Source organism: Colias croceus, chromosome 17, assembly GCF_905220415.1.
Source record: "Colias croceus chromosome 17, ilColCroc2.1".
Classification (NCBI taxonomy): Eukaryota; Metazoa; Arthropoda; class Insecta; order Lepidoptera; family Pieridae; genus Colias; species Colias croceus.
Genome location: NC_059553.1, coordinates 7,698,585 through 7,712,858, shown reverse-complemented (window position 1 = coordinate 7,712,858; position 14,274 = coordinate 7,698,585). Strand labels below are relative to the sequence as shown.

Genomic DNA, 14,274 nt, shown 5'->3' with positions numbered 1-14,274 from the left:
CAAACATCGTTGTTGTCACAATATAACTGTCAAATTTGGCGCCAAACTTATGTGAAAACAACAGTTTTTGATTTTCATTTTTCGTGCTTAGTGTAACAAATAAGTTATAAATAATTTGTTGTGTTGTGTTAAATAAAAGGTCTTGTTATAATGTCTACTCCATCTAAAAGACCTTCTTCACGTGCATCTTCTGAAGCGCCTACACCATCCCGGCGAACACGATCATCTCAGCAACTCATTGTACCTGAAACTCCACAACGGTCTTCTGGTACACCATCTAAAGGTAATTTTATTATTTTTTTATGTGTATTATGTAGCTCAATATAATAATTAAGCTTTATATCAATTATTTAAACTTATTGTTTGCATAATTTAGGTTAGATTGGGTGCATTTGTTTTCATGTCATAGACTTATTCATAAAAACCACTTCTTAAATATTTAACAGCCATGGTTATACAAATAAATATGATTTTCAGATGGGACACCAGGCACTCCCAGAAGAACCCCTCGTACTCCCAGCCAACAGGCACCAGGGACTTCTCCGGCACAAGCTCTTGCTTCCAGCCCTATTGGTAATTACTCTTATAAGTCATTAATTACTTCTATACTTAAAATTATAAGTGAGAATTGGGTTAAAATTAATCAGATTTTTTTAGTAATGCAATAACCTTCGCAAATTGGTGTGCTTTTAAATAGCATATGTTTTTGTGCTCATTCACTGCTTCTCTATTAAAAATGGACATACCATGATTATATTATGTAGCCTACAGTCAGTCAGTACAGTATAAATAAATTTACTATCCACAACTCAAAAATAATTTTTCATTTCAACCAACCAACAGCATGTTCTATGCAACAAACTCTTCAGCTTTACAATACTATAATACTATCTACATTAGCTCATATCTGTATAAACTGATAACATTACAGGAACCGACATAGATATGAGTTCACCTCTTAACTATGGAACACCAAGTTCCTTGAGCACCCCTCGCTCCCTCATGAGAGGAGCTATGACACCGGCCAGACAGAGGGCTGATCTAAGAGGGCACCAGTTGGGTCCAAATGTACCTGCTCCCACTCCTACTAGGAGAGTAAGTTAAACTAATATCACATTATTTAAATGTTAAATTTACCTTTAGTTTTCCAATTTCAATAAAGTCATTCTGTGACACAAACTTGAAAAAAATTTAAGAATTAAAAATTATAATCATAGGTGGGACTCAAACCCGCGGCTCCTATTTCCTTATCAAATACTCGTTTTTTGTAAAGCATTTGATTTGAATGCTATAAAAATAAATATCAAATACAAACTTTGAATTCATTTATATACAAAATCACAATAAAATGTTTACTTCATCTAATTGTGGAATATCATTTGAAGAATGAAAAACAATTGGAAGGAAAATTATATTAGCTATTATAAATATTTTGTATAATATTACAGGCTGAAGCGGGTGAACCAGAAACAACATCAAGTGAACCACAGTTAGTGGTGTGGGGAACAGATGTGGCCATTGCAGAGTGTAGGGAGAAGTTTATAAAGTTCCTGCAGAGATTTGTGGAGCCCACCGCACTTACTAATGAACCATTGTATGAGTTAAAACTAGAAGAGGTAATGAATTCTCAAAATTATGCAAAATCTTCTTAAAAGGGTTTAAAAAATTTGTAATAATATAGTATGCTTTTACAAAATATGCAAATACATGATTTTAAAGATATCTTTTAATTTTATAGGTATAATAAATAAATAAAATAAATATTTTCGTCTTTGCTAATGTATTATTAAAAATAATAGAGGTAGTTTAAAACGTATCTCTTTAATAATATTTTTCTTTACAGATACATACTTTAGAGGAGCCTTTTTTGGATGTAGACTGTGAACATGTTAAAATTTTTGACCCTAAACTTCATAGACAATTTGTCTGTTATCCACAAGAGGTAAGCCAAATCCATACTTCCATACTAATATTATAAATGCGAAAGTAACTCTGTCTGTCTGTCTGTTAATGTGTCTATCACGCCTTAACTACTGATCCAATTTGCATGAAATTTGCTATAGAGATATTTTGATACCCGAGAAAGGACATAGGTTACTTTTTACCCTGGGAAATAGGATAGGTTTTATGGCGGAAATACCCCGGGAACGACTGCGCGGGTGCAGCTTCGGGTGTTAAAGCTAGTTTTCCTACATAATATTTATTTATGGAAAGTTGTCAAACACTAATTAGGTATTATATTATGATACAAATATCTAAAGTGTATCTATATTGTTGGAATATTTTTCCCTAACATTGATTCTGTTGGCGCTATGCTCAACAATTTAGGGCTTAAAGTCACTAATATTTGCACTCCTAACAGTTCATTTAATTATATAATCAAATCACTTGACCATTTCAGCTTTAATAAGAATAATATTGTAATTATACTTTATGGAGATAGTTTAATTGTAAAAAATAAGGATATTGATGTAGGATTTCAAAAAATGTTGGAAATTAGTAGTAAGACTAAATGTAAATTTATGTTGTGTACATTGCCATACCTACCTGGTTTGACACAAGAACAAAATAGATTAATTCATAATATGAATTTAAAATTGTATAATGTAACAAATCATCATTGTGATGCATTTATTTACTTTGACATTAATTTGTGTATTAAATCTTTTACTTTGACAAAGAATACAGTGTATCTGCCATCTAGATATAAGCGAGAACTTGCTATGTTAATAGCATATAATATTAACCAGTCTGGTACATGTTCGGTATCAGACCCTGGATCTACTATAATTTTATGTAGTAGTAATCATATACACAAACCTAGTGTTGACAGAAAATCTAGCCCTAAGCTAGATTTAAACTAGTATATAAGACAACAGCTAAGCAGACTTTTTCTATTGTACATCAAAACATTCAAGGCTTGGCTAGCAAATTATTAGAAATAGAATTGTTTTTAAATCATAATAGTATTAAGGTTTTTTGTGTAACAGAACATTGGCTTAAACAATGTCAGTTGTTAATAAATATTGATAATTAATAATTATAAATTAAAAAGTATATACTTCAGGACATATGCTATTCATGGAGGTTCTCTTATTTTTGTACATAATAGTGTAAAATGCAAAGAACGAACTGACATTGTTAGTCTTTCTGTAGAACGGACCATTGAACTGTCCTGTGTTGAACTGGAGCGTTACATTATTGTTTGCGTTTATAGACCCCCTTCCAGTGACTTTAATATGTTTGAGACAGTCATGGAAGAAATATTAAAGCGTTTAAGTAGGAGTAAAAAAAAAGTTATAGTATGTGGTGATTTTAATATTGATGTACTTTTACAAACACAAACGGCAACACGAATTGTTAATTTGTTTCAGTCATTTAACCTGTATAAACTTTTTAATGAACCCACACGAATTACACCTACTTCTGCAACCTGTATTGATAATATATACTGCGACTGCATCTGTTTAGAGAAAAATATTCTCAATACACTCACTTCGGATCACTGTGGCCAGAAAGTAGTTTTTGAATGGGATTGCTTACCTGAATTTAAAAGAACTAATGTTAGGCCTACATATAACTAAAAAAGGCATTAATAAATTTAGAGATAATATTAATAAAAACCTGCCCGTACTGAATGATCAATCCTGTCATAATAATCCTTGTGAAATGTTTAAAAATCTTTTTAATTTAGTTCATAGTGAATTTGAAAAAATATTTAAAGTTAAATCTTTAAATATTACCAAGGATTTACCATTTAGTAAATGGGCGACACCTAGCATACATAGGTGTAGGATTGTTCTTTATGAGTTATATGGTATGAAGCAATATAATAAAGATCCATCTTTTCTTAGTTATGTTAGAAATTACTCAAAAACTTTTAAAATTGTTTGTTTTACTGCGAAGCGTTTGTATATCAGGGATAAAATACGCGACTCGGATAATAAAGTTAAAACAGTTTGGTCTATTATTAATGGTGAAATGGGTAAAAGCAAATCAAGTAATACCATAAAACTTGTAAATAATGGCATGGTTATTGACAAAAATGCTGATGTTGCGCTTGCTTTTGAAGATTTCTTTAGTAGTGTCCCTGCTAGCATTACTAATAATTTAAATTCGTCTTCAATACTTGCAGAGACCTTTTTGAGGGACCATGTTGCGGGGTGCAGTACATTATTTGAATTGCGTCACGTAACTGCTAATGATATTGTTACAGCATTTAAGACACTTAATTTAAAAAATACTTGTGATCTTTGGGGAATGTCCGTAAATTTAGTTAATAATATAATAGAAAATATTGCAAACAATTTAGCTTTCATATTTAATAGGTGTTGTGACTATGGTACATTTCCTAATTTACTAAAGCTTAGTAAAGTTATACCTCTATTTAAAAAAGGTGATCAAGAAGACTGTAACAACTATAGACCTATCTCAATTTTACCAACATTAAGTAAAGTTTTCGAAAAGTTAATATTAAACCAATTGACTAGTCACTTTGCTTCTAATAATTTGCTGCACACCAAACAGTTTGGTTTCACAAAGGGGCGCTCAACCACAGATGCTGGAGTTGCACTACTAACACATATAAGGCATGGGAAAACTCAAAAAATGCTTTGGGGATATTTTGTGACCTCTCCAAGGCATTTGACTGCGTTGAACATTGTACTTTATTGCGTAAACTTAATCACTATGGGATTAAAGGACAAGCTCAGAACCTCATAGCTTCATACCTTCATGATAGGATACAAACTGTAGTTGTTAATGGAGAACGTTCTAGCGGTGCGTCAATTAACATTGGTGTTCCACAAGGATCTATTTTAGGATCCTTCTTGTTCTTGGTATATATCAATGATCTACCTTATTATTTACAGGATAGGTGTGAAATAGTTCTGTTTGCAGATGATACCTCGTTAATATTCAATGTGGATAGGCATGACCCAAATGTTGACGAAGTGAACAGTACTCTTTTACACATATCCGACTGGTTTACTGCTAATAATTTATTATTAAATGCCAAAAAAACAACTTGTGTTGAATTTTTACTACCTAACGTTAAAAAGTTGAGCAGAAATATTACCTTGAACGGGGAGGTATTACACCCTACAGAATCGACTGTATTTCTTGGGTTAACATTGGACGAGAAACTACAGTGGGGAGCCCATGAAGCTCAGTTCAGCAGCATATGCAGTCCGAAAGGTAAGGCATCTCACCGATGAAGATACAGCTAGATTGGTTTATTTCAGCTACTTTCATAGTATTATGTCCTATGGAATTCTACTATGGGGCAGGGCAGCAGATATAGAAACTATATTTATCTTACAGAAAAGAGCCATTCGCTCTATATATAATTTACGTGCTCGGGACTCACTAAGAGATCTCTTTAAGAATACTGGTATACTTACTCTACCATCACAGTATATATTTAATAATATTTTGCATGTACACAAAAACGCCGACTTACACAAGGAACAGAAATAGAATTGAAATGCCATTTTTCCGATTAGCTAAAGTTAAAAATTCATTTATGGGTCAAGGTATACGCTTTTAAAATAGAATTCCTCATAATATTAGAGAGTTTAGTAGTTCTAAATTTAAAACTTATATAAAAAATGTACTAGTTCAGAGAGCGTACTACAGTATTCAGGAATATATGGACGATAAAAACCCATGGAGGGTTGTCGCGTAAAAACCACAGGACAGTTCTTTGTATATTATGATATATTATGTATTTAGATATAAGTTACATATTATGTAATATCGACATGCTTTTAAAAGAGCAACTATGGAGTTTCTTGCCGATTCTTCTCCATAGATCACTGCTTTCCGAATCGGTGGTAAATGTTAAAATAATTATGTAATGACGATTCGAAAGTGCTACTAAATAGTAGTCTAATTGAATAAATGAATGTTTGAGTTTGAGTTTGAGTTTTGTATAATTTTAGGTTATTCCAGCATTTGATGCAGCAGTGAATGAGCTATTTTTTGAGAAGTATCCTGCAGCAGTTTTAGAACATCAGATTCAAGTGCGACCATATAATGCACCACAGAGGCACATGAGAGATTTGAACCCAGAAGGTAATAATTATTCTTCGCAAAATATTTTTTTAGTGTTTAAATTAAACAGTTTCACAAAGAAAAACATTTTTTAAGTTAAATATGTTTATTTTGTAAATAGAAACATATTTCTCAAGTTGACTTAGTAACAATTTTCAAATAATTCAGCATATTAAAAAAAAATGTTTTTTCAATATTTCAGATATAGACCAGCTAGTCACCCTATCTGGTATGGTGATCAGAACATCCACAATAGTACCAGAGATGCGGGAAGCATACTTCAAGTGTGCGGTGTGTGGCAGTGCTGCAGTCGCTGAGTTGGAGCGAGGCAGAGTGCCAGAGCCAGCTCATTGTTCTCACTGCAATACGGCTCATAGCTTCCAGTTGATACATAACCGCTCGCATTTTAGTGATAAACAGTTGGTTAAACTGCAAGAAGCTCCTGGTAAGTTATATTTTTTTCTTTTTGTGATTTTTATGATATTGGAATGTTTGTAGAGTATAGCAAAATGTCCTATTTTTTTAAGTTGTGAAAGATGCTTTAATCTTAACATAATTTTAAATACAATGATGGATAAAATGACTTATAATACAATTAGTGTTGTTGTATAATTTAAAAAGTTTTAGTATTTTGATACAATTTATTATTGAAAGTTTTTAAGATCATATAACAGATTTTCCAGCATATGTGAATGATTTCAAGTGGCCGTTGGCTTATATATTGATTTTTTTATCATACATCCTGTAACATACATGAATGTTTACAGATGACATGCCGGCTGGTCGAACACCAGCTACAGTGAGCGTGATGGCTCACGGCGCGCTAGTAGAAGGAGTCGGTGCGGGCGAGCGCGTGTTCGTCACCGGTGTGTTCCGCGCTGCGCCCGCGTCGGTCAACCCGCGCCGCGCCACGCTGCGCGCGCTGCACCGCACGCACGTGGACGCGCTGCACTACCGCAAGACGCACGCCGACCGGCTGCACGACATGGAGGACGGGTGAGCGTGTGACGTCACCTAGTGTTGGGTGCCGTGCCGCAGTAACCAGTGTGTGTAGGCCATGCCACGACGACCCGGACGTATGGGTGCCGCGATTGAAAACGACACAACAACAACACAACCCGAGATTGAAAACGACGTGCCACCCCGACACGTGTAGGTGCCGTGCCAACACATCCCGCGCGTGTAGCATACCGTGCTACCGCAACCCCTGCTGCCAATACTCAAAATTAATTGATTCAAAGCCTTTATGACTGCCAAGTAACAGTATATTCGATACCCATCATATAAACAACCCGTACTTGACTAGTATGGCAAGCTATACACCCTATGCCCTCATTGGTATATATCCAGTTAGTTCTAAAAACAACATGCAAAAAAATTCAATCAAAAAATGAAGAATTGGATGTTTCGTCATTTAAAATTTAACCTTAATCTATTTCAGAAAGGAGCACCAGTTCCCACCAGAACGCGTGGAATTATTCAAGACCCTGGCATCACAACCGGATTGCTACGAAAGACTGGCGAGGGCTATCGCGCCGTCTATTTATGAAAACTTAGACATTAAGAAAGGAGTTCTCCTGCAATTGCTCGGTGGTACAAAGAAGAATTTCAATGCCGCTGGTCGGACACATTTTAGGTATACTAAATTATATAGATTAAAGAAATTATGTTGTCCAAAATTTTCCTACGAATATTGCTTTAGCGAATGACAGTTAAAATCTACGATTATTATTTATTATAATATAGATTTTCATATAAATATAATATATATTTATATATAAATTTTTTTTGCGAAGAATTTCGTACATCGACCTCGTATAACTTATCACTGTCGTTCTTGTGTAAAAATAATTCCTTCATCATTGCTCCTGTGCTCACGAGGCATTATTTTTATAAAATTATTAAAAAAATCACAGTTAACCCATTGAGCCCCAAGCGGCCTGATCGGTCCACGACAAAAGATTTTCCATTGTGTCTGTGATTCCGGGGCCTCAATTATTAAAAGCAAGTAATCATCTATAATGAAGATTGACTTAAAAAACTGGTCACTTCAAGTAAAAAAACTAACAAAAATCCCTTTCAGATCAGAGATAAACATCCTATTATGCGGCGACCCGGGCACCAGCAAGTCGCAGCTGCTCCGCTGGGTGCACGCGCTGGTGCCGCGCGCGCAGTACACGTCGGGGCGGGGCTCGTCCGCCGTCGGGCTCACCGCCTACGTCACCAAGGACCCCGACACGCGCCAGCTGATCCTGCAGACGTATGTGTAGCTTTTGAGCTTAGTAAAGCATATCCAGCAGTAAAAACCCAAAAAAGAGCTTTAAAAGTAGAAACAGTTCTTGCTTATCCTAAAGCAAAGACCAAAAGAGAGCTATAAAAAATTGGTTGTCTGTAAAGTCGCTTTACTGACGATAGTTGAACGTGACAACGTCTTAAGGCCGATTTTGCTTCTTTGTCGCTCGTTCTGCGCTCTCGCTTGCACTTCAAGCCTTACATGGAACGCCTCAGAGCGAGGTAACGCCGCATGAATCGTGTTTTTTCGTGAGTGCAGCCGGCTCTATCGAATTATAAGAAGTTGTCACGTCAAAAAGTAGGTAAAATCATTTCTTATGATAACATAATCGTTCCTTAGACACAAAACATAAAACTGAAAGAGTAGAATAAATTCGATTGGCCGAATTGGTCAGGCGTCGCCCCAGATTGGCGGAAAGACGCGGATTCGAATCCCGCCTCGAATCGTGATCTGTTTTTTTTCTATTCTTTAAAAAATTATATAGCGGTCCGCTCCAGCTTCGCCCGTGGTACATATTTCGCAATAAAATGTAGCCTATGTTCTTTCTCAGGGTCTAAAGATTGTCTGTGCCAAATTTCATCAAAATCTATTGAGAGGTTAAAGCGGGAAAGCGTAACAGACAGACAGACAGAGTTACTTTCGCATTCATAATATTATCGTAGGGAAATATAACGCATTTGAATGCCATAAAACCAAAATTAAATTAATAAAAATAAATTAAATTGTTATTTATTTTTGCAATTCAAGGCACACACTACACTTATCGTGCTTTACTCAATCCTGTTCATTTGGGAGACTTTGTCCTATGGCTTCGTTTCTAGAAAAAACAGGTACATTATATATATTGGAGACGCCCGTGTTGAGGCTGTCACTTTTGACGCCAACAACTCCGTACGTGTCCAACAATTATTTTATTCAGTGTGTGTTAATGAAATAAAAATTTGTTAAAACAAGGGTGTTCAAAGTCATGGCCTGTTCTGTCTGGCCTGTCATGAAAAATCTTGTCTTCTTTATTAAGTAAATGGCATTGAGCAATTTTTCTTTCATATGCAAGTAGGTGATAATTTTACTATGTCCCACGTGAGTAGGAGTTTCATAGTTTTGAAGTGAAACTTCTTTTGGCGCGTTGAGAGTAAAATTTAAAGGTCGCGTCAAGGCAAGACCGTCACGTCATGGACTAAGGTGACGATTTTGGTATCTTTGTATCTTGCCAAAGAAGTTTCACTTCTGACACGTGCGCTCGGCACATGCTCTTTTTTATTTTTGTGTATTAAAATTAGGTAAAACAAAAACTTTGTGATATTACAGAGGTGCATTAGTGCTGGCCGATAATGGAATATGCTGCATTGATGAGTTTGACAAAATGAACGATTCCACAAGAAGTGTTCTTCATGAGGTAAGAAATCTATATTATTAAGTTATATTCATATTGTCATATCTAGTAAAAAAAAAACATCATTTTTTTGAAGTTGGTTCATAATATCTTAAATAAAATAACTGTTAAGCAATAAACTCATATAAATTCACATTAAGATAAATTTGTTAATATTGACAGTATTATTTAAATTATAAATGATGTTAAATAATAAAAAAAAATCTGCGAAAAAATCTAGCATTGTTAAACTTTATTTACAAAAAAACGTTAATTTTTTTTTCAATCTTACAGGATATTGTTCGCTCAACATAAGCATGTATATTGTATAATATAATAATTTATTCTACTTCCAGGTAATGGAACAACAAACGCTATCTATAGCCAAAGCCGGTATTATCTGTCAGTTAAACGCAAGAACGTCCATTTTAGCGGCCGCGAACCCGGCTGAGTCACAGTGGAATAAGAATAAAACTATTGTGGAGAATGTACAACTGCCGCATACTTTGATGTCCAGGTAGGTTGGGTTTTTACTTGAAATTATATTTTTGTCAAATAATTCGGCTGTTTATACTGTCTTAGTACATAAATTTCAAATTAGTATTTAGATAAATACATATAAATAAAGATTATTAATTCGCACTCGCATCCTCCCCATATCAATCCTCCCCACTCCCATACTTCCCACTCGCATCCTCCCCACCGCCATCCTCGCCATAACCATCCTCGCCATAACCATCCTCCCCACATCCATCCTCCCCACTCCCATCCTCCCAACTTCGATCCTCCCCACTCCCATCCTCCCAACTTCGATCCTCCCCTCGCCAATCCTCCCCACTCCCATTCTCCCCACTCCCAAGCTCCCCACTCCCAAGCTCCCCTAACTCTTTTTTTCCTTAAGCTATACCAAAAAAAGCCTATATACGGGTGTAATCGTTAAGTGTGCACAGGCGATTATTCCGTAACTATTGCAGATATCAAACAACTTTAAACTGATATCGAAAGCCCTTTACCTAATGAGTAAAATGACAATAATAACTTGTAAAAAATAAAACTGGAAATATACAAAAAAGTTACATTAAACACACAATTTAAAAGTTTAAAAAGGTTATAAAAAATAATTTTCTTGAATCATAAACAACAAAACAATTCCAATTTCAGGTTCGATCTAATATTCTTAGTGCTAGACCCACAAGACGAGGTGTTCGATAGACGTCTAGCGTCACATTTAGTGTCACTATACTATAAGGACCCAGCGGAGGTGCAGGAGGACGATGAGGATGTTGTTGTAAGTTGTTGTTTTTTGTATGTTTGTAACTGTTATATGGAAAGGATTGAAATAGTTCTGTTTTGGATTGGCTTCATTAGAATGTAGTTATGATAGCTAAATGGTAGTGCAATTTGTTTTGAAGTATTTGAAATATTTTAGTGTCCCTTTTGCTTTCGAGTAAAGTCTATGTATAAAATCTAAATGACAATAAAAAAAATCTTTTGGTGCATGTTATATGTTTTTGTCACTAATTTGACTCAAATTAGTGATTTAAGATAAACAATAACCATGTATATTTTCACAGGGAATGAGTCTTATGAGGGACTACATAGCATTCTCTAAAGAACATGTACAACCCGTTCTAAGTGAGGCGGCGCAACAGAGGCTTATAGACGCTTATGTTGATATGAGGTAAGTTATTTACTTTTTATGTATATTTTATTCATATTTTTTAGAAATTAATTCTTTGGACAATAAAAAATAAAAATGTTTATGTGACCATGACCAATTAAGACATCGTTTTTATGGTGATGCTATTTTTTATGAATGTTATGTACCTACTTACAATATTAGTTTTTTATTGGCTAGTCCACTCTATTAAGATCTGCTCACTCTACAATTTTATCGTCAAAGCATACATAAATAAGCAAGGACTTATATTGCCATTTACTTTTGTACGCCGTAAACCTAACCCGTGAAATTATCAATTTATATATTTTTACCATACTATAAAATTCTTAAAACAAATATATTCCAGACGTGTAGGAAGCGGTCGTGGTCAAATATCAGCGTATCCACGTCAATTGGAGTCTCTGATTCGTCTCGCGGAAGCTCACGCAAGAGTGAGATTGTGTGGTACTGTGGAAGTGTCCGATGTTGATGAAGCTGCTCGGTGAGTTAATTTTATAATAATATCACGATTGTTTTAAGCTATTGCATAGCTTCTATCGCGGGCCTTGAGCGCGGGGACCGAATCGAGAAATTCCGTAACGAAAAACCTCACGCTCCCCCACTCAAACGGGCGGAGGTGTGGCTTGAAGGTGTGGAGGAAGGAAGGTGGAATTCCTCCATCGAAAAAGGAGGATTCTCGACCAGTCTACTCGACTGGCCGTTAAGGCCCCAATGGATGATGTCGGAAAGTTTCGAAAAATTTCGCTTGCGCGATTCAGAGCGAGGTGTCGCTACAAAGGCATAGCATGCAATAGCTTTACCGTGGCAGTCCCCGAGTGCTACACGTCGTTTTTTTTATTTTTTTATTCATGAATAGGTAAATATTTGGCCGCTGTTTCATCTGATGGTAAGTGACAGCGCGTCCTAAGTTTTTACCTAGAAGGTGCCTATTCACATTTGCTTTGAATTTGGATAGATCGTAAGAAGCTGGAAAATCTGTATTCGGTAGAGAGTTCCTTAGATGTTCGCAAGAGAAATGATGACGTGAATCGCTTTATGCGAATTTTAGGGATGTCTACAACATAAGGATGGAAATGGAGGCGTCTGGTTGTTCGATGGTGAAAAGGTTATGCCGGGTGTAAATATTTTTGATAGTATTTAATTGTATATGTGTTTGGATTTGGTTTGGAGAAAAAAAAAACAGTTTCATGTTAGTTTAATTATTGATCATACATTCAATTTAGCATTCTATAGCGGTTCGAAGAATTTAATGATATAGGTCCTTCGAGCCGGATTTATAAGAAAATTCATTAATGTAATTTATTGTTTTTTTCCTGCTCTCAGAAAATGATTTGGTGAGTACGCAAGCGTTATTAAAAAGGCAATAAAAACAAAATAAAAAATTGGGAAATTACAGATGAATTAATTCGCAAAACGATTCTGATGTTAAAAAACGTCTATCAAATCATATATTACACTAGGTACCAAACAAAAAATATATAATTTTGTTTTATTTCCCGACCTTCAGGCTATCAAATTCTATTAAGTAATAATAATATCAACTTCTTAGTATCTAGATAGAGATAATTTAACAAAATTTGCCAGTAAAATATATATTATGATTGGTTTAACCCCATCCATCGCCCATCTTGCAAACGAAATATATTAAACTACATATTTAATTAAATTTCCAGTCTCCACCGCGAAGCCTTAAAGCAATCAGCCACGGACCCAGCATCAGGGCGTATAGACGTGGGCATCCTCACCACAGGGCTCGGAGCAGCAGCTCGACGCAGAAAGGCAGACCTAATAGCTGCGTTACGGACTCTCATACAACCGCACGCCAAGCCGCACACTACGACACACGCGAAGTTGCTGCAGGAAGTTAATAGTAGTTCCCAGATTGTGAGTTATTCCAAATTTTAAATTTAGTCTTCCATTCCAAATTTGAAATTTGGTTGACCAATCAATGCTTATAGCCTGTGGTAACTCATACAACCGCACACTTCGCATGTGTGGTACATGCGAAGTTGCTGCAGAAAGTTAATAGTAGTTCGCAGATTGTGAGTAATTCCAAATTTGAAATTTAGTCTTCCATTCCAAAGAAATTTGGTTGACCAATCAGCGACCCTATAGCCTGTGGAAGCTCATACAATCACACGTGAAACCGCACACACACACGCGAAGTTGCTGCAAGAAGTTAATAGTAGTTCCCAGATTGTGAGTGTACAATACATTCGTAATCTGTTCTGTAGTTCTTGAGTTATAAGAGGTGTTAACATAGGTTTCTTTGGAATAATACATAGATATTGACAACAAAAGAAAGTAAAAAAAGTTATAGTTAAAAAATAAAAATAAAAAACGCTAATACAACAGTCGACAACGTGCGTTACCAAATACAATATAATAAAAACTTTCAAGTAGCATTTCATTTTATTTATCTATTTTTTTTTCAGACGGTGACACGAGAGCAACTCGACGAAGCGTTACGAGATCTGCAAGATGAAGGCAAAGTTGTTGTTGTTAGCCACACTCATGTTAGATTGTGTTAATTTTAAGAATAATGTTGTCGCTATTTTAAGTTTGAATGAATGTTGTATTATTGAAATAAATGTCATTTTTAAGAAAAGCTCTTTATTAATAACATCGCTCTTTGACTGTTACAAATGTAAAATTAAATGGAAGTATGAAAAACCGCCATGTAATATAACTGTGATTTTTTTAATAAATACTTTTATACAAGTTTTTGTCTTTTATTATATTTTACATAAATGTAAATGCTGAATTTTTTCTCAAATTTCGACATTCGCAAGGGAATCAAAACCTACAGACACAGAGTGTTGCAATTTGGTAGAAAGTAACGTCTTATAACACAGATATAGAGAAAACATGAGT

The 14,274-nt window shown here is 35.2% G+C and overlaps 1 protein-coding gene across 1 annotated transcript; it reads left to right on the top strand.

Moving 5' to 3' along the window:
• Positions 1-19: 19 nt before the first annotated feature.
• On the top strand, positions 20-14,122 carry LOC123698976 (DNA replication licensing factor MCM4). Its single transcript, XM_045645814.1, has 17 exons — positions 20-283; positions 478-573; positions 932-1,095; positions 1,449-1,616; positions 1,844-1,942; positions 5,943-6,075; positions 6,257-6,499; positions 6,822-7,050; positions 7,496-7,690; positions 8,138-8,314; positions 9,656-9,743; positions 10,076-10,236; positions 10,881-11,007; positions 11,294-11,400; positions 11,747-11,881; positions 13,074-13,284; positions 13,836-14,122. Exons 1-17 carry the CDS (start codon positions 151-153, stop codon positions 13,929-13,931), a joined length of 2,562 nt encoding a protein of 853 aa, XP_045501770.1. The 5' UTR covers positions 20-150; the 3' UTR covers positions 13,932-14,122.
• Positions 14,123-14,274: the final 152 nt, after the last annotated feature.

Coding starts and splice junctions, on each gene's coding strand:
- LOC123698976 (XM_045645814.1), top strand. CDS start 151: ATGTCTACTCCATCTAAAAGACCTTCTTCACGTGCATCTTCTGAAGCG. Junction 1,943..5,942: donor TTGTCTGTTATCCACAAGAG/GTAAGCCAAATC, acceptor GTATAATTTTAG/GTTATTCCAGCATTTGATGC. Junction 9,744..10,075: donor CAAGAAGTGTTCTTCATGAG/GTAAGAAATCTA, acceptor TTCTACTTCCAG/GTAATGGAACAACAAACGCT.